The 22091-nt window shown below is 34.7% G+C and overlaps 1 protein-coding gene across 6 annotated transcripts in view; it reads right to left on the bottom strand.

The window, feature by feature from the left end:
• Positions 1–22091, bottom strand: part of RAP1GDS1 (Rap1 GTPase-GDP dissociation stimulator 1) — a 175973-nt gene that overhangs the window by 10536 nt on the left and 143346 nt on the right. For 4 of the 6 annotated variants that reach the window (XM_043571988.1, XM_043571972.1, XM_043572003.1 and 1 more), the window contains 6 exons: positions 16381–16524; positions 15795–15926; positions 14190–14324; positions 13088–13213; positions 12191–12330; positions 5791–5917 (listed from right to left, as the gene is read on the bottom strand). In XM_043571988.1, coding sequence (XP_043427923.1) covers positions 5791–5917; positions 12191–12330; positions 13088–13213; positions 14190–14324; positions 15795–15926; positions 16381–16524 — 804 coding nt within the window. The remainder of the gene's footprint in view (positions 1–5790; positions 5918–12190; positions 12331–13087; positions 13214–14189; positions 14325–15794; positions 15927–16380; positions 16525–22091) is intronic. The other 2 variants (XM_043571980.1, XM_043571996.1) reach the window with 1 other exon arrangement.

Here is a 22091-nt window from a genome sequence, read left to right on the forward strand (position 1 = left end):
AAGCTAAAGAGGAAACTAAAAAGTACATGGAAGCCAATGAAAATGATAACACCACAGCCCCAAACTGCAAAGGCAGTCATAAGAGGGAAGTATATGGTAATCCAGGCCTTCCTAAAGAAGGAAGAAAGGTCTCAGATACACAACTTAACCTTGCACCTTGAAGAGCTGGAGAGAGAACAGCAAATAAAACCCCAAGCCAGCAGAAGATGGGAAATAATAAAGATTAGAGCACAAATCAATGGTATCAAAATAAAAAAAAAATAGTAGGACAGATCAATGAAACCAAGAGCTGGTTCTTTGAAAGAATTAACAAAATTGATAACCCCCTAGCCAGTATGATCAAAAAGAAAAAGGAAAGAACCCAAATAAATAAAATCAAGAATGAAAGAGGGAAGATCACAACCAACACTGCAGAAATACAAATAATAAGAGAGTATTATGAGAAATTATATGCCAGTAAATTGGGCAATCTGGAAGAAATGGACAAATTCCTAGAAACATACAAACTACCAAAACTGAAAAAGGAAGAAATATAAAAATTGAACAGACCCATATCCACTACAGAAATTGAAATAGTAATCAAAAACCTCCCAAAAAACAAGAGTCCAGGGCCAGATGGCTATCCAGGGGAATTTTACTGAACACTTAAAGAGGCGTTAACACCTATTCTTTTGAAGCTGTTCCAAAAAAACAGAAATGGCAGGAAAACTTCCAAACTCATTCTATGAGGCCAGCATTACTTTGATTCTAAAACCAGGTAAAGACCACTCTAGAAAAGAACTACAGATCAATTTCCTTGATGAACATGAATGCAACAATTCTCAACAAGATACTAGCCAATCAGATCCAACAATACATTAAAGGAATCACTCACCATGATCAAGTGGGATTTATACCTGGGATGCAGGGCTGGTTCAATATGCACAAATCACTCAACATCATACATCACATTAATAAAATAAAGGACAAGAACCACCCGATTCTCAATAGATTCAGAGAAAGCATTTGACAAAATACAGCATTCTTTCTTGAGAAAAGCCCTCAAGAAAGTAGGGATAGAAGGATCATACCTCAAGACTACATAAGCCATATATAAAAGACCACTGCTAGTATCATCCTCAATGGCAAAAAAATTGAGCATTTCCCCCTAAGATTAGGAACAAGGCAGGGATGTCCACTCTCACCACTATTATTTAACATAGCAATCAGATAACACAAAGGAATAAAAGGCATCCAAATGAACAAGGAGGAAGTCAAACTTTCACTCTTTGTAGACGAAATGATACTCTATATGGAAAACCCAAAAGATTCCACCAAAAAACTGCTAGAACTGATCTACGAATCCAGCAAAGTCACAAGATATAAAATCAATGCACAGAAATTGGTTGCTTTACTATACACCAATAATGAAGCAACAGAAAGAGAAATCAAGGAAACAATCCCATTTACAATTGCACCAAAACCCATAAAATACCTAGGAATGAACCTAAGAGGGGAACAATCTATACACTGAAAACTAGAGAAAGCTTATGAAAGAAACTGAAGATGACACAAAAAAATGGAAAAACAAATATTGCTTTTGTTCATGCTCATGGATTGGAAGAACAAATATTGTTTACATGTCGATACTACCCCAAAGCAATCTACATATTCAAGGCAACCCCTATCAAAATAACACCAGCATTCTTTACAGAGCTAGAACAAACAATCCTAAAACTTGTATGGAACCAGAAAAGACCCCGAATTGCCAAAGCAATCCTGAAAAAGCAAACCAGAGCTGGAGGCATCACAATCCTGGACATCAAGATATATTACAAAGCTGTAATCGTCAAGACAGTATGGTATTGGCACAAAACAGACATTTAGATCAATGGAAGAGAACAGAGAACCCAGAAATGGACCCACAAACATATGGCCAACTAATCTTTGACAAAGCAGGAAAGAATATCCAATGGAATAAAGACAGTCTCTTCAGCAAGTGGTGCTGGGAAAACTGGACAGCGACATGCAGAAGAATGAACTTGGACCACTTTCTTACACCATACACAAAGAGAAACTCAAAATGGATGAAAGACCTAAATGTAAGACAGGAAGCCATCAAAATCCTAGAGGAGAAAGGAGACAGGAACCTCTTTGACCTCAGCCAAACTTCTTACTCAACATGTCTCCAGAGGCAAGGGAAACAAAAGCAAAAATGAACTATTAGGACCTCATCAAGACAAAAAGCATCAGCACAGTGAAGGAAACAATCAGCAAAACTAAAAACCAACCACAAATGGGAGAAGGTATTTGTAAATGACTTATCAGATAAAGGGTTAGTATCCAAAAGCTATAAAGAACTTATCAAACTCAATACCAAAAAACAAATGATTCAGTGAAGAAATGGGCAAAAGACATGAATAGACACTTTTCCAAAGAAGACATCCAGATGGCCAACCGAAACATGAAAAAATGCTCAACATCACTCATCACCAGGGAAAATACAAATCAAAATCACAATGAGATACTACCTTACACCTGTCAGAATGGCTAACATTAACAACTTGGGCAACAACAGATGGATCTCTTTTGCATGTGGGAATACAAACTGGTGCAGCTGCTCTGGAAAACAATATGGAGGGTCCTCAAAAAATTAAAAATAGAACTACCCTACGACCCAGCAATTGTACTAGTAGGTATTTATCCAAAGGATACAGGTGTGCTGTTTTGAAAGAACACATGCACCCCAATGTTTATAGCAGCACTATTGACAATAGCCAAAGTATGGAAAGAGCCCAAATGACCACCGAAAGATGAATGGATAAACAAGTGTGGTATATGTATACACAATGGAGTATTACATGGCAATCAAAAAGAATGAAATCTTGCCATTTGCAACAATGTGGATGGAACTAGAGGGTATTATGCTAAGCGAAATAAGTCAGAGTAAGACAAATATCATATAACTTCACTCATATGAGGAATTTAAGATACAAAACAGATGAACATGGGGAAGGGAAGCAAAAATAATATAAAAACAGGGAGGGGGACAAAACATAAGAGACTCTTAAATATAGAGAACAAAATGAGGGGTTGTGGGTGGGGTGATGGCTAAATGGGCAAGGGTCATTGAGGAAGACACTTGTTGGCATGAACACTAGGTGTTACACACAGGGGATGAATCACTGGATTCTATTCCTGAAATCATTATTGCACTATATGCTAATTAAATTGGATGTAAATTAAAAAATAAATTTAAAAAAATGAGCAAAAAATATCCATAGGTATTTCACCAAAGAATGTATACAGATGGCAAATAATGATGAACATCTTTTCATATGCTTTACCATCAGAAAAATGGAAATTAAAACCATAATGAGATACTTTAACTACAGTTATCAGAGTGGTTAAAATAAAAAAGTGTCAACACCAAATATCTGGTGAGGATGTGGAGAGGACTAGATCACCTATATAGTACTGGCGGGAATGTAGATGGTACAGTCATTCTGGAAAATAGTTTGACAGTTTCATAAAAAATTAAACCTGTAGTTACCATATAACCTAGCAATTGCACTCCTAGACATATATACAAAGAAATGGATACAATGCTCACAAAAAAATTTACACATGAATATTTATAGTAGTTATTTATTTTTTAAAGCCCCAAACTGGAATCAGCCCAGATGTTTTTTGACAGGAATGGTTAAACAAATACTGGTATGTACCTACCATCGAACACTATTCAGCAATAAAAAAAATTATTGAGACTCAAACAAATTGGATCATTCTTTAGGAAATTATGGGAGACAATCCCAAATGGTCACATACTACATGATTCTATATATATAACATTTTAGAAACGAAGGGAAGATTAGTGGTTTCTAGGGATTAGAAGCAAGGTGAGGGGTAAGAGTAGGAGGTAGGTGAGTGTGGTTATAAGTGGAGGGATCCTTGTGGCATTAAGCCATTCAGTAGCTTGACTATGGTGGTCGATACACAACCCTATACATCATAAAACTATATAGAACTTAACAAGCGCACACAAACGACTGGGGAAATCTGTGTAGGACTGGTAAATTACATGAATAGTTAAAATATTGTTTACAGTTTTGCAAAATGTTACCATTGGGAGAAGCTGGGCAAAGTATACAAGGGATCTCTGTAGTATTTTTTTTTTAGTTTTACAAAACTGCATGTGACTTTGTAATTAAATAAAAAGAAAAAAAAGACTCTTAAAGGTTGCTTTAATACTATTATCATACAAAAGATTTGTAATTCCTTAATCATATCAAACACCTGTAAGGAAACAAGGCTAGAAAAATATGGTTTTCAAAGTGGGTTGTGTATTAAAAAGTATTATCTTAAGCCCAAGGAGCCTAGAAAACATTAGGTAACAATAAAAAAAGTATGTACTGCCTTTTATATAATTCTACGGTAAAGGGACCAGATTCAGGCAAATGCTCTGCTATCAGGAAGCGATGCAATTACAGCTTGTTTGGAAGATACTGGCACAAAACCAGATTCATCCCAGGCTGGGTGGTCAAGCTTATTCTGAAATTGCCCCATCACTTTAAACCATTTAAAATCATGCCATGAACCCAGTTTGGTATTCAATGTCCTCAATGATTCCCACCTTCATTCATCATAGCTCCTCCAACCTAACCCTCCAAGATGGTTGGACTTCTAGGCTGATTCCACCCAAACCCTGTGTTAAGTCATGACTAATCCAGGACTCAAAATGACCTCCAAAGCATCTCTAACTATAGGCCAAGTCACTGAGAATAAGCATATATTTTCTTGAAGTGTTTTATCTTTAAAATTAAGAAAAATTTTACATCCTATTTATACCTGTGATTTTTTAAAGACTTTGAAAATTCAAAACCCTTTTAGATGAAAAAATCCAAATCTCTCACATCTAAAATCTGAGTAAATGTGACACTAGAGGAAGATATATGATGTTTATGTTTTGGCCTCTCCCTTAGGATAGGGGTTGGTGGGTCCACTTGCTCTTGTGTAGAATTATGGATATAAGTCATCACTGGGAATTAAGAGGTGATCAGTTAACAGTGTTTATCTAAATGGCTTTGACAGGACAAACCTACTAAGTCTATAGTCCTTTGTGGAAGGCAGCCTCAGGCCTTAACCACAGGCATGTGACTGATTGTCCCCAGCTAACTATATCAGAGATTGGTTCCTGGGACAAAGGTTACTATCCATAAGCTAGATGCCTATGAACTAGCTTCTCAAGAAGAATTCTGACCAAGAGGGATGCTATATACTAGACAGAAATTAACTGATTTAAACTCTGCTTTTGCAGAATTCTGAATGTAAAACACACAGAAGACTGACCCAGAAGGTGAAAATTTAGAATGAGGGCAATACTGTAAAGCAACAGAAACCATGGTGATAGAAGGAGATAAGAGAATCAGTAGTAGAGATGGAAAGGAAGGTCTGGGTCACTGGAAGAGTAGCAGACTCTAAACCCGCTGTTGTATTCTAAATAATGTTTCATTTCTCTGGGAGGCCTTCTGAAAATGTTTTCTGTATTCACTAAGTGCCTATAACTTGAAGTAACATTTAAGAGTCAAACTCTAAAAAAGAGTCAATGATTGGCCTAAAAATGTTACCGAAAGCAAAAGCTGTCGTCGCAATCTACAAAACATGATCTCCTATATTCTTAGCTCTAGGTTGCAGACACATACTAGCAAAAGGCTTCTAGTCATGGTTTTGTCTGACTTCTATTCCACTCCTGTGCTTCATTTCATCCAAGATAAAAATAGGAGAAAATAAGTTTGACACTGGGGTACTTACCCAATTCTAAAGCTGCTATTAGTGCCAAAGCAACAAGGGCTTCATTCTGCATTATTACATGTTCACTAGTTGCCATGGTAACTAGATGCTTGATGCCACCACTCTGTACAATGGTTTTAATTACATCCTACAATAAATAAATATCAAAGAATTATAAACTTTACTTTTACACAGAAAGAAACTGCACTATAGTCAGTCAATTCATTGTTAAATTGAGTGGTTTCCTGACAGTGTCCTGTATGAATCATTACATTTAACCATATTTTTTTTTCTTCACAGAAGAAAAGGAAAAAGCTTTTAGCTTTAAATAAATTCATCAAAAGATGACAACTTAAATTACCCAGGTGGAAAAGACCATTGCAGTTCATAGCAAGGAATAGGGAGTCCCAGAAGCTACCAAAGAAATAAAAGTGTGATTGCCCCAAATGTTGCCTTACCACAGGATTAACAAAAGAGAGTAAGACTTGGAATAACAACAACAAAAAGTCCTTCCTTTGAAATATTTATTACAGCACCAGGCAGTTGTTCCCCAGGTGATCCAGGTAAAGTCTCTTGTTTTTTTAAGCTTTTATGTCTTTGTTGGATCTGACAAAACTGGATTACATGCAAAGGGACCTGAGGAGAACTTACATCAAAATTCTGTCTCCCTCGGGCACCTGGGTGGCTCAGTCGGTTGAACGTCCAACGTTGGCTCAGGTCATGATCTCAAGGTTCGTGGATTCAGGCCCTGCATCAGGTTCTATGCTGACAGCTCAGGGCCTGGAGCCTGCTTTGGATTCTGTGTCTCCCTCCCTCTGCTCCTCCCCCCTTCGTGCTCATGTGCATGCGCTCTCTCAAAAATAAACATTAAAAAAAAAAAATTGTTTCCCTCATTTCTCATGGTACCTATAGCTCTGTCCTCTCCAAAGGCAAAGGAGACAGTGTGCTCCAGATTGAAAAAAGCCCAGTGCCAACATTGACTAAGGAAATTACAGAACCTCTCTGCATCTTGGTGACTTTTTCTATAATGCTGGAATAATGTGTTATCATATGTTTGTGTGATAATTACACGGTTATTGCATAAAAAGAACATATAAGAATATATGGCAAAAGTTAGATTTTTAGAAATGGTCACATTTATTTATTTTTTTGTTTTCATCTCAAAGTTTTGTTGCCTGAAAACTCTTGGCTTAAATATGATTTAGTGCAAAGTCTCAATTAGAGAATTTTTAAAAGTAATTTTCTTGGTTCTTACTACTTTCAGTCATTTGAAGTGCCAGGTATTAAATACCCCATCTGCATTAGCTTCAAGAGTATAAAACTACTGTAATTAGAATTATTTTTAAAATTAATCTGTTAAAATATTTGAAAAAGGGTTATTTTTATTTTTTTAATGTTTATTTTTGAGAGAGAGTGTGTGAGCAGGCAAGGGGCAGAGAGAGAGGGAGACACAGAATCTGAAGCAGGCTCCAGGCTCTGAGCTGTCAGCACAGAGCCTGATGTGGGGCTCGAACTCACAAACCGTGAGATCATGGCCTGAGCCAAAGTCAGACGCTTAACCGATTGAGCCACCCAGGCACCCTGAAAAAGGTTTTTTTTTTTTTTTTTAATGGTTCCACCTTATATAAATTCTTAAGAAAACTATCTGTAATGTCTTTGCTTTGAGCCCAAACAACATTTAGAGATCAAACAATCTAAACTGATGGGGTCCTAGTACTGAGATTTTATGGTAGTTGTGTTCTAGCATCCAACAAGCTTTTTCTCATCAACCTCTTTTAGTAAGTGAAAAATGATCTTTTAAAGTCTCTTCTAATGAGAAGAAAGCCTCTCAACACACTGCTTACTGGGTGGGCACTTTATTGAAACAGATATAAAATTCTTAAAATTAGTGAAGAATTTTATAAAAATCACAAAGGAATTTATTGAGTAAAGAAGACCACAAGAGATTCATAGACACACATGCAGTCACCTAATGAAGGTTCCTGGCCTATTATTTCATCCTTTATTTTGTGATTCACCCTGGAAAGTCTACTGTAGTAGAAGGGGCAGGTCATGAATGAAGAAGGAAACTGTATATCAGAAGCAAATAGCTCCCCCGAAAGTTCAAGCATAGGTCCTTTTCCATCTCACTTTTTTGAACAGATATTGAAGTATTTTTTTTTTTTAAATGCCTTGCCCTCTCTCCTCCTACTTCAGTAAGTTTTACTGAGTAAGTCCGCTATGGAGTTACTGTGCCTGACAGAATGGGGGATAAAAGACAAATGAAGCATTGTACTTGTGTTATATGACAAAAGAGAATGATATTGATAGCTGCCCTCTATAGAGCAACCACTACACGCTGGACATTATACAGGGTAGCTTACAGATATTAGCATATTTTTATCCTCAAAGAAAATCCCATTAGCTAGATATTTTCTCCAGTTAATAGACGGAGAAACTGAAGCTCAGATTAAGTTATGAAAATTGTCAGTGATTAAGAGGTAAAAAGCCATGATTCAAATCCAGGCAGTTAGACTGTTTGTGGTCTAACCAAAAGTAAGTGTACTGAATTCATCATAGTGCCATGCACAGGCAGTCACTTAATGTGTTCTCAAGAGGCTCTATGGATGTATTTTAAAGTTACATTTTTAAACTTCAAGATATTAAAAAAAAAAAAAAAAGGGATATCAGCACCATTCCACAGAGCAAAGAGGTTCATCTGGAGAATTACAAATAATTTCAATATCCACATCTAAAAATAATTTTAACTTTTCTAAAATCATTTCACTTATAATAAGTAAACTGTAGAAATAGTAAGATATTTTTCTGGGTAATCCTTCTAAACCCTAGATGTATCTGCAAAATCTCCAAAAATTTTGGACATACTTTAATGCTTTACAAAGTTTTAAATGATGTGTTATTTTGCAATCCTGTTTCTCAAGTTTTCTTATGGAAAGCTAAATTTTGGTACATACATAACCAAGGCAAATTATCTATGTAACAGTCTTGCATATTTAACTTTTACGGTCAATATGCCCTTAATAACTGAGATAAATTCCTGCTAAAAACTTTGTTGAAAACTGTATAATAACACTGATTATTACAATGTAATGTTCTGAAATAGGCCTGAGTTCAAGGTAATTTATAAGATTGCAGATTGGTGTAGGCACTGAATCACCTAACAAAAAATTTTCTTTCTCAACTTTGTAGCATCAAAAACTACTTCTCAGTGTAGGATTTAAATGTTTGTCAGATGAATGAGCGAATGACTAAAAACATTTGTTTACACAAGTTTTTAGCTTGATAATTGACGAAGAATGTTTCACTCTTAAAGGAAAGAAAAAAGTGTCTTTGACAGGAGGTAATTTTTATGTTCCTAATGTAGAGGCAAAATATATTTTCTGTTTTTGATATCTAAATCAGAAGGTCCAGCTAGTTGCTCAAGAGTTCTAGTCCAGGGCACTCTTTTGAAGGAAGATGTGAATTTACCTATTGGCACAAGTGCAGAAATATACTGTATATGGCTGAGATGACTAAGCTAGTGTGAAACCCTGTGAGTCAGTGCAAACTTTCAGAGGGTTGGACTCTAAGACAGAATTCAGGGTGACTTTAAAAGGAGTAGGATCTTCAAAGTTTAAAAATAACACAAGGACAGAGCTATAATTCACAACAGTTGGTTAAGGATCTACAGGAATGTAAAAAAAAAAAAAAAACAAACAAACAAAAAAACAGAAAAAAACCCTTGAACCTAGTGTTTAAAAGCTTATTCCAGAGCAGCATTTTCCAAAGTATGTTCAGTGGAATGTATTTAATAGATGCAACTTGCAAAAAAGACCCACTGTGCGATAGTAAAGGATGTTTTTTTTGTTGTTGTTGTTTTTTAGAGTAGTGCTAATGTGTGCTGTGAATTTCAAAGGCAGGGAAAAGAAATGAACTATTTCTCTAACTAATCTGATCGTACAACCGTTTCTCTTTGTGGAATATTCTTTAGCGTTATTATTCAATAGAACATGTTCTGAAAACTGCTCAAAAGGAATTGCAGATTCCACTTCAATGCTTGTGAAATTTGAAAATAATTCTAATCTGGAGCTCCAGAAGGAACACACCTGTGTTCTGATCATTAAAGTATGTCAATCAAGGTTCCTATTGCTGCTTAGCAGCAATATACACTCAACTGTAGGAAAGATATGCAAAAAAAAAAAAAAAAACAAAACCCAAACAAACAAAACCCAGTCTATTTGGTACTGAATTATAAACATAAAGTTATAATGTGCCCATAAAGTTATAATCTTGTATCATGGCTATTGTATGTAAGTGATGAATCACTAAATTTTACACCTAAAACCAATTTTACCATATAGGTTAACTAACTAGAATTTGAAAAAAAAATTGAAAAGAAAAAAAAAAAATAAAGGAATATTCAAGGGGGGAACTGTTTTCTTTAAAAAAAATTTGTTTTACATTTATTTAATTTTGAGAGAAAGAGTGCACAAGTGAGGGAGAGGCAGAAAGAGGGAGAGAGAGAATCCCAAGCAAGCTGTGCACTGTCAGTGCAGAACCCGATGTGGGGCTTGAACCCACGAACCCTGAGATTATGACCTGAGCTGAAATCAAGAGTCAGATGCTTAACTGACTGAGCCACCCAGGCGTCCCTTTTGTTACACTAACTAGAATTTAAATAAAAACTTGAAATAAAAAAAAAGATTCTATGGGGGAAATTGTTTTTGTTACACCCCCCCCCCCCCCCACACACACACACTCCTAGAAAGGTACAATGTAATGTTGCTCTTGTCTTTTTAAAGCACCTACATGTGATGGATGCTTAATGGGTACCAGAAAGCTTTTTTGTTGGGGGAGGGGAGAGTAGGGGTTTAGATGAGGGAAAGGGAACCCTGTGATAAATATTAGCAGAAAAGCCTCAACTCTCAATTTAGTCTAACAGTTTAATGAATTTAGTTCCAAGATTAGGTTAAGAAGTTGTGATGCATTTTCCCATGGACATAAGTGAAATGGTCAAAAGGCTCACTCTGGATAACAGGCTTAAAAAAAATAAAAGGTATATAATACAGATACTAAATCAGCTGGCTTAGCTTCCCACCATTATGATCTTTAAAATAATTCATTTAGTCATTCACTGAACAAAAACAGGTTATCAACCACATGTCAGACACATACTAGATTGGACACTCCTATGAGAATGGATTTCATCCAACTTTGTGAGTTCAGGGCACCATATACTATCTAGATATCATTTAATTTTTAATATCATTAGCTAGCTTGGTCAGTGCTTGGTACACAGAAGATATTTTACACTGAGGATAGTGGTAAAAATAATAACATCAACATTTATGGTGGTTCCATTTACTGAGTGCTTACTTTGTCCTACATTCCAGTTGAGTACTTCATATAGGTGATCTCACTGAATCATTCTCACAACACTTTCGGGTGGGTATCACCCCAGGTTTAATACACTGAGATGTGAAAGACACTTGACCAAGTAAATAGTGGGGATACTACGTGAACTCCTCTGTCTGATTCCAAAGCCTTACTCTTAACTATGATGGACTAGAACTAATTAAAAGCCTCAATTTTCAGTTCTTTTTTCAGAATTCTGGATCACAGGCATCCCTCATTTCATTGCACTTCATTTTATTATTATGTTTCACAGATACTGTGTTTTTTACAAACTGAAGGTTTGTAGCAGCCCCGTGTTAAGCAAGTCTGTCAGCCATTTTTCCAACAGCATTTGCTCACTTTATGCCTGCATCACCTTTTGGTAATTCTCACAAAATTTCAAACTTTTTCATTATTATTATGTTTGTTATGGTGATGTACGATCAGTGATTGACAACTCACTGAAAGCTCAGATGACGGTTAGCATTTTTAGGCATAAAGTGTTTTTTTAATGAAGGCATAAAAATGATTTTTTAAAACATGTTATTGCACACTTAAGAGACTACAATAGGGGCGCCTGGGTGGCGCAGTCGGTTAAGCGTCCGACTTCAGCCAGGTCACGATCTCGCGGTCCGTGAGTTCGAGCCCCGCGTCGGGCTCTGGGCTGATGGCTCAGAGCCTGGAGCCTGTTTCCGATTCTGTGTCTCCCTCTCTCTCTGCCCCTCCCCCGTTCATGCTCTGTCTCTCTCTCTCTGTCCCCCAAAAAATAAATAAACGCTGAAAAAAAAATTTAAAAAGAGACTACAATATAGTGTAAACACAACTTTATATACATTAGGAAACCAAAATGTTCATTTGACTTGCTTTACTGCATTTTCACTTTATTGCAGTGTTCTGGAACTGAACCTATATGATATTTCTGAGGTACACCTGTAATGTATTTATATATAAATAGTGAAATGCAAGCTTATTTATAGGATCTATGATATTGAGTTTCCAAAGGGGCCACTTGCAGGTTTTCCAGCAAATGGTTTCCTCTGGAACTTACTTTTGATTTACTGTGTCGTATGAGGGCAGACAGCAGTCTGTTTGACTCCCCCATCACACCAGCATGATCTTTGGCTTCACACCATTCCACCAAACGCTCCACTAATTTAACATTCTTTCCCAGTTGTTCAGCAGCTTCTGCTATAGGAAAGAAGGCAAACCACAAAAGAAGCAATCATTGATAGGCAACCAACTGAAGTACCTGGCACAGACTGTAAGAGTGCAAAAGGAAACTATACATCTAAAACCACAGCACAATGATTTTATTAAGAACTGCGAATACTCCGTATCTGATGGACTGTTTAGCTTTTTCTATAAAGTTGTGGACTTTCATACAAAATACAAAAATACAATTTTATACTCTTGTGGTTCAGCCTGGTAGTCTGTTAGTACTCTGGCAAAATACAACAAAGAGTATCAGAAGGACTGAGGAATCAATACAGACAAAGGTTTAGAATTTAGAAATAAGTAAATAAATGTAAGTCATTCCAAGCAGTGGTTTTCATGGTTGTTTCTGTAAACAGAAAAATGATCTTCCTGTCTGCCAAACAAATTAAAAAAAATTTTGACTGTCAGTATATTGAAACATGATTCTTAAGACAAAGTAAAAATGGGTATGAAATACTAAAACATAAAAACCCTTCAGAACTGCTAATGAATCAGTGATAAACCAGGATTATATGTACAATAAAGAGATGCAATATAATTTCCATTTAAAGTCAATTATAACCAAGCATGGGGATTAATGAATGGAGCTCTAAAACCAATCTCTTTTTGCCTTTTATTTGCCATTCATCTTTATGATTACATAATTCTCAAAGCTAAAAACAAGTCCTTTTCAACTAAGGCACACTGACTGTCATACCAAAAATGTACCTTGGGAAAGCATTTCTTTTACCTTGTGCATCTATTAACATTCTCAACGTTCCCAGAAGTTTGAACTGAACTGGGGGCATTTCGGACTTAAGGAATTTCAAAACTGCCTCGGTGACTCCAGCTGATAACATCTTTGCTTTATTTACAACTAGAGAGAGAGAGAGAGAGAGAGAGGAAAAAGAATATAGTTAAAATGGTGCTAGCATTCTTGATGATAGTCATTCAGTTCAATATACATTTATTGTCTTACTATTTTTAAGGCCCCATGTTACATTTTTCTATTTAAAGGTCATGTTGCTTTTCTGTGTATTTTAAGAATGGGACTGGGGGTGAGGGTAATTATCTTGTTTGTCTATAGGAGCATAACATACAAAATCATACATACTGGCTTTTTTAAACCTAATCTCAAAACACTTAAACAATTTGAAAAGGAACACTGACAATGTTGTCTTATTTACAAAAAGCACAATTCCTCAGGCTTAATAAATGTTTCTTTTTACCTGTGTTCTTGACCCAATTGCGTTACTATAGATGTTATAGACATTAATAAGCAATATTAATCTGTTATATGAACCAAATTGATATCTTATAGATTGTATCATCATACAGTTATACTATTTTACCTAATCAGAAGTTTATTTTTAGAAAGTAGAATAATAGCTTTAACTATCTCCTGTACTATTTACCATGATAATGTGATTTCATGGCTCAAAATGTCTTTAATCCAAAGACACATTAAGGCTATTTTTAAAAATTATGTCTGCTTATATAGAAGGGGAAACCCCCCCTAAAAGTCATTCTTATAGGGACTCTCTTAAATGATGCTATTATCCTACCTCAACTGAAGATGCTTAAAAAAGCTTAACCATACAATATGATGAAAATCTAGGAGTTTACAAAAGGTAACAGAATATTTGAATGATCTGAACAAATACAACAATTATACCTGTATAGTCTTAGAAAACTTATTTGATATATCTCCATTTATTAGTGAGAAAAATATAAATAATTTGAAGATTTTTTTTTCTTGGTCAGGGCAGGTCCACAAATCACATAAAATAAATACCTTCCCAAAACAATAGATCTTATTTCTTACATAGTTGTTCACCATTTTTAAGTCTTACCTGGAATGGCCAGATTTCTGAGGGCACTTAATGCTGCATGCTGCACAGTTACATTTCCATCTTCTACATGTCTGTCCAGTAAATCCATAAGTTTTTCTACAATTCCATTGTCTACCATATGGATACAATTTCCATCTGAACAAAACAAAAGCATTTTTTCCTTTCCTCTTTACAAATACCTATAAGTATTTTATAATAGTGATGCCTATCAATTGTCCATTATACATTAGGGAAAATGGAACTACATGAAAATAAGATGAATTCCAATACTTTCTCCCATCAGATTTATAGATTTTTTTCTTTATTGAGTGAGAAGTCATGACCAGAAAAATCTCTAGCATAGAGCCTGACAATATATTAGATGAGTAAATAGGAACCACATGCTTAAAATGTCTACCAATAATTTTCATTTATAGTCAAGTAGGCCTAAGTTCTGCCAATGTTACAGTGACAGTACTCTATATTTTGTTATCATGGCTGATGTTTATTTTTCAATGACAAAACTTTTGAAATATGTATGTATAAAGCAGAGAGAATATTATAATGAACCACTCACTACTCCACATTTACCTTCAACAATTACCAATATTTTACTATTCCTAATTACATCACTAAGGAGTGAATGATCATCCTCAGAAATAAGGAAGTAAAAACGAAATAAGCCATCCATTATGATATACAATTCACATTAGAATAAATTCGAGCTAAAAACAAGAAGAACCGATTTTCCTAGACACAGTATAAGTTTCTAGAGTGAACAGAAGTTCCAGACTTCAGAAAGGAACATGAAGGTCTGGTGCCTTGGAAATGTTATTAAACGAAATTAAATATTCTACTCTAAATGAGAGGACTGATTACTCATACTTAAGTTCAGTAGGCATAAAAGGATAAATAAGGCACAATAACCCTACAAATAATACTCACATTATTAAATTAAAAAATCACCAGGCGGGGCGCCTAGGTGGTTCAGTTGGTTAAGCAACTGACTTCAGTCTGGGTCATGATCTCATGGTTCATGGGTTTGGGCCCCACCACAGGCACTCTGGTGTCAGCACAAAGCCCGCTTTGGATCCTCTGTTCCCCCCTCTCTTTCTTCCCCTCCCCTGTTCGTTCTCTATCTCTCAAAATAAGTAAATAAAAACTTAAAAAAAACAATCACCAGGCAAGAGAGCATATCCTCCCAGGTAAGAGGATATTAGAATGGGACTCAAATTTACTGATCTCTAAAGTACAGAGTACTCAAAGAAGGACTTTACAATCACTATTCATGATCTTTAAAATACCAGGACTTAGTTAAATTGCACAAAATATGTAATTTTCTAGAAATAGCACTAAGTAGGGGTGCCTGGCTGGCTCAGCTGGTATAGCATGTGAATTTTGATCTTGGGGTAGTGAGCTCAAGCCCCATGTTGGTAAGCAGAGCTTACTTTAAAAAAACAAAAACAAAAACAAAAAAACACTAAGTATTTCGTATCTCAAAAAAATTAAGGTAGCAGTACACTTCATACTAACTTCTGAAATGTTCGTTTTAGTACATGTAATGGTGAACAAAAACAAAAACAAAATAGAACATCTGATTTAAAAAGGATAATATGAGATGCTTACCATTTCTGGCAAAATTTGCAATGGCCAGTGCTCCAGCAAGCTGTAGCTGGTGGTTATTTGATGGAATCCAGGACAGCACCCTTTGAAACACATTACCTTTTCCTCCTTCAAATAATTTCTGCATGGATTCATCTGGAAGTAAATGAAACAAATAGATAAAAGGAAAATAATATAGAGCAACAAATCCATATTCCTAAATGAATATCCAACTGGATAACTATATACTTCAGAAATGATATTTCATAAAAGGACAAGTAATGACTCTTTTTATAAAAGAGTTTAGGATTTTTCTAGTCTAAGTCCCAAGTAGCCCTCTAGCTTTTAGTGCCACAGTTGTCCTATGACAGCTCTTTGAATATTGTAAGATAGTGAAAACTCCTCTTTTCCAGGTTCACTATCTCTAGTTCTCTTCATGATATGTTTAAGGTTTCAAATCATCACACCAGGATTAAATGAGGCAGGAAAATGAGAAAATGCCTAATATATATATATATATATATTATATATATAGTGTTCACAAAAGAGACAATACACTAAAAAAAAATCTAATAATCATGTTCTTAGGTTGACTTAAATTATAACTCACCTCCAAGAAGTAATAAAACCATTAGATCTGAAGCAGTTTTGAGCTCAGCAATATCCTCCTCTTTTTCACTATCCACTTTCTCCTGAACAATCTCTAGTAGACATTCTACCAGCCCTGCTTCCACCAGCTGTAGTTTAATAGCATCTAAAAAATAATGTGAACAAAATAACCAAAACTTGAGATGAAACAGAAGTTCTGGTATAAGCAACCTATTATGAAGACTTATAAGAAATCAAGAAAATGCATGATTACATAATACATGTCTGAAGATTTGAGTTTCAAAAGGAACTATCTGACAGTGCAGCTTATATACACAAAAGTTTTATTTCAATTTTCTTTTTTACTTGACATTAGGGCACTTTTTGCAATGTCTGCAGCACCTAAACAAATTGATTCTCAGCTTTGAAGGAAAGTAATAGCACTCCACTGTTATTGTAGATATTATGCTCATGTTTTAAAAAGGTAATACTATTAAATACACTGTTTAAAATAAAACACATATGCTGTTATATAAAGTAAAAATATACTCACTAATGGCATGTGAATAGAAAGTTATTGAAAAGTAAAGAGCTATTAGTAAATTTCAAACTATACCATACGTATATATTTGGATTCATACTTGTATAGATGCTATTTTTCTTTTTTTTTTTTTTTTTTTTGACATTTATTTATTTTTGAGACAGAGAGAGACAGAGCATGAACGGGGGAGGGTCAGAGAGAGGGAGACACAGAATCGGAAACAGGCTCCAGGCTCTGAGCTGTCGGCACAGAGCCTGACGCGGGGCTCAAACTCATGGACCGTGAGACCATGACCTGAGCCGAAGTCGGCCGCTTAACCGACTGAGCCACCCAGGCGCCCCTAGATGTTATTTTTCTAATTTTTAAAATGTTTATTTATTTTTTTTTGAGAGAGACAGAGTGTGAGTGGGGGAGGGGAAGAGAGAGAGGGAGACATAGAACCTGAAGCAGGCTGCAGGCTCTGAGCTGTCAGCACAGAGCCCTACATGGAACTCAAACCCACGAACCATGAGATCATGACCTGAGCTGAAGTCGGACGCTCTACAGACTGAGACACCTAGGTGCCCCTAGATGTTATTTTTCTAAGGCAGTTAATAAATCTGTAACTTTCTGAACTTTAAAAGCCATGTTTTGAAAAAGGACTTCAGGTTTTCGTTAATTTCAAGTTTGCTTGGGTGATGGATCTTTGGTGGTTCATTAGACTATATTCTCACTACATCTGAATAGGTTTTAAAATTTCCGTAATAAAAGTTGAAAGAAAAAAATAACTTTTGAGCTTTCTGATAACCAACAGTGTGAAGGTATTTTAACAGAAAAATTTACATCCCAATTATATTGTTAAAAATTCTCTTCATAGTAAGTTCTACTCTTATCAAATTGTTTGCACCCCTAATAACATTTTTTTATTATAGAACATACTTAATTGCAGGTTTTATATTCATATCCATATCTGTCTCCCTCATTAGAGTAGACATACCTCTTTCATCTTTGTATTTTAACATAAACTGGTCTACCTAAATGCTCTGGGTATATTTATACAGCTTACAATAAATGTAGATGAACTGACCTTAGAAACTTGCTACATAGAAATTTTTAAACTTAAATTTTATTTTTCAGTTGGATATTATTTTAGCCATTGGTTTCCCTAAGCTGTATATGTGCACATATACAGCAATGGCAGCTTCAGGTTATTATTATTTGGGAGAAACAAAGACCTTTTTTATACTTGACATTTTCTTCTGGGCAATTTTAAGATATAAAATTTAGGTTTCATTTCCCCCTAACACCAGGATCACTGATAATCTTTAGAATATTATCTCCAGAATACACAGAATATTCAAACTGGAATATTTTTTTAAAAGGTACACTTGTACTGTGCTATCCTGAAAGTAGGGCGTTTCCTTGGTTACAGAATGCTAGGGCTAGAAATGTGTGGTGACTAGAATCAAAGCCATGTTAAAAAAAAAAAAAACCTTAAAATTCCTAAAAACCTTGAATTATACAAATCCCAATTTAAATGTCTCCTTTGCACATAAGGAAAACCAAGGGTGATATACTAAGGATAGTCCAGAAACAAGTTTTCAAAGGTATCATTCAATTTGCTGCACGATTATAAGATAGAAGTGAAGATAGTAAAGGAGAAAACATATAAGAAAAACTTTGTTATTTTGACATATTACAAGAAAGGTTACAGGTAATTCTATGGCATAAAATTGACTGAAGGTCACCATAAAAATTTCATTTGGCCAAACCACCAAATGAGATGAAAAACAACTTTCTGCCTAAAGAATAAGATCGAAGGCATTTAGAAAATTTTAAATCCGTCAAGATTAAAATTTATAGATCTCTCCTCTCACAGTTTGACTTTAATCATATACATATATATGTGGGAGGCTTCAATAGCCTTATTAAGGAAGATCAGCAAGGCAGTCTGCCAAAGCAGACAGCCCAGCACCATTTATTAACACCATTCTGCCTAAGGACCATCTATCTTTATAACTACTATTTGCATATGTATGTATGTATATAATATGTATCTATGTAGGTATATATATATATTTTAAAATCTTTTCTAAATGGTAAAAAAAGCCACAAATGCAGAAAAGTGCATAATATGCATATTAGCTTAATTATTATTAAGCAAATTACCATGCAGCTACTACCTAGATCAAGAAATTCATTGCCAACATCCCAAGAAGCCCCTCTGTGCATTCCCTTTTCCTATCACATATTCTTCCCTCCAGCCCTCTAACTACTTGATTTTTATGGTAATCATAGTCATACTTTTCCTTATTGTTTTTATCAAATGGGCATTCCTAAAAACCAGTTTAATTTTACCTTTTTTTGAACTTTATATAAGTGGAATCTTACAATACATATTTTTCAGTGTTGGCTTTTCCCTTTCAATGTTTATAAGATTCATCTATACTACTGGTTATAGTTGTCTTCATTCCTTTTTGTAAGTATATATTTTTCCATTATATGAATATACCATTATTTATTCTACTGTTAATGGATAGGAGTTGTTTCTAATTTTTCATTATTATAAATAGTGCTAAGAACATTCCTGTAATGGCTTCTGGTGCACATGTGCATGTTTCTGGGTACACTTTAAGAGCAAAATTGTTGGATCACACAGAATACAATCTCCAACTCAACAGATATGGTTTTCCAAACTGCACACCCACCAGCATGTAGTGAGTTTCCACTACTCCATAACCTCATCAACATTTGATATTATTATACTTTCCAGTAGATACATGGTAGTATTTTATTTTGATTTTATTTTGTATCTCAGTTATTAATGAGTTAAGCATATTTTCATGTTTATTAGCCATTTGGATTTTATCTTTTGTCTAGTGCCTATTTAAATTTTTTATGCATTTTCCCACTGGAATTTCTACATTTTTCTTAATGATTTGTGGGAGTTTTTATATATTTACACACTCTTTTGATTATGTGTGTCATAAATATCTTCTCACACACTGTCTTGCTTTTTACTCTTAACGGTGTTTTTTTTGGTGTCTTTCATTTTCATTATTAGAAAGTTTTGGCCAAATTTATCAATCTTTTCCTTTATGCTTGAGATTGTTGTGACCTAATAAAACTATACTCCAAGGCCATGATGATATTCTTCTATCTTCTATTTTTTAAGGTATGCTTTCTGGTTTTAACTTTTCCATTTTGCTTAATAATCTATCTGAATACCTTTTTTTTAGTACAGTATGAAATGGGAGTTTATATATGTGTCTTCAATTGATTTGTCCCCCATATTCCCAGCATTGTTTATTGAAAAGACTGTTCTTTCCACGCTGTTTTGCAGTGACAACTTTTCTTCCTCCTAATAAAATAAGCACCTATTAATGCATCCATTTGTTTCTGGGGTATCCTGTTCTACTGGTCTTCTCATTCAGCCTAGCACCAATACCACACTGCCTTTTAATTATTATAGTTTTATCAGAATAAAGTTTTATTATTGTTATGCAGTAAAACCAGTTTTGCTACTTTGTTCTCTTTCAGTGTCTTGGCTATACCTGGTCTTCTGAGATTTGGTTAGAATTCCATTGAGTCTACAGATCAATATGGGGAGATATAATACTTTTACAACATATCATCTCTTGATGCTTTTCTACAGTTTTCTACAAGAGACCCTGCACATCTTTTATTAGTCCATTCTTAAAGTATTTTGTTTTTTATGCTTTATAAATAATATATTTCTTAAAAATGCATTTTGTAACTATTTTTTGGCTGATTTATAGGAATAAAATGTTTTTGATTTTTTGTTTGCTTATGTTTTGCTTTGGCTAGCAACATAACTCATTCTAAATTTTTTTTTTTTAATGTTTGTTTATTTTTGACAGAGAGACAGAGCATGAGTTGGGAGGGGCAGAGAGAGAGGGAGACACAGAATCTGAAGCAGGCTCCAGGCTCTGAACTGTCAGCACAGAGCCCCATCCAGGGCTCGAACTCATGGACCACGAGATCATGACCTGAGCCGAAGTTGGCTGCTCAACCAACTGAGCCACCCAGGCACCCCAACATAACTCATCCTAATTAAAAAACTCACCTATAGATTCTTTTGAATTTTTGACATATATAACCATATCATCTATGAATAAGGAGGTATATGGTATTTATTTGTTTGATGTCTTTCCTGTATCTTTTCTCTACTGCACTGGTTAGTTCCCATAAGACAATAATAAACAGAAGTGGGAATGATTTTTCTTATTCATGAACTCAAGGGAAATGCTTTTTGTTTCACCATTGAGTATGATACTTTCTGTAGGCTTCTGATATATATCCTTCTCACTCTCTTTTAGTGCTGGCTTGCAAAGAGTTTTTTAAAATCGTGAATGGATAGTTAATCTTATCAGATGCTTTCTTTTCTGAAGATCATTTGATTTTTAACAAGTTTTAATACAAATTATATTCATTGCATTTTCAATATTAAACTGCTTTGTATTTTCAGAATAAATCCATTTTGCTATAATGATTAACTTTGAATATATTATTAGATTTGGCTTGCTAAAATTTGAAGGGGAATTTTAGATCTATGTTCATGGTGAGACTGGCCTTTATTCTCATAAATGGTGTCTGTTGGTATTTGGTATAAGATCTCTATAGTGAGATCTCCTTTTTCATTCTTGATTTTGGTTATCTATGCCTTTTCTCGCTCTCTCTCCTTTTTTTTTTTTTCCCTTGATTAATCCTAGCAGGGATTTACTAGTTTTATTTAGTCTTTCAGACTGAATTTTAGTGATTATACACCGATATTGCATTATGAATTTTCTATTTTATTAATTTCAGCTCTTCAGATTTCTTTCCAAGTATGACTTTACCTACATAAGATTTAAAATATAGCATTGCTTTCATTATTAGAAAATTTTCTAATTTCCAACACAATTCTTCTTTGACCTCTGAGGTATTCGAAGTATATTGTTAAATATGTAAGTATAAATGGATTTCCTAGTTATCTTTTTATTATTAGACAATTCACTTAAGTCAGAGAATATACTCCATAAGGTTGCAATCCTTTGAAATTTGTTAAAACTTTTTCATAACTATGCATGTTTTATATATTTCATGTGTATTTGAAAAGAAAGGGCCCTGCAGCTGGGTGCAGTACTCTATAATACATCCATTAAATCAATTTTCTTAATCATGTTGTTCACATTTTCTATATCCTTGTTGTT

The sequence above is a fragment of the Prionailurus bengalensis genome, chromosome B1 (genome assembly GCF_016509475.1).
Source record: "Prionailurus bengalensis isolate Pbe53 chromosome B1, Fcat_Pben_1.1_paternal_pri, whole genome shotgun sequence".
Classification (NCBI taxonomy): Eukaryota; Metazoa; Chordata; class Mammalia; order Carnivora; family Felidae; genus Prionailurus; species Prionailurus bengalensis.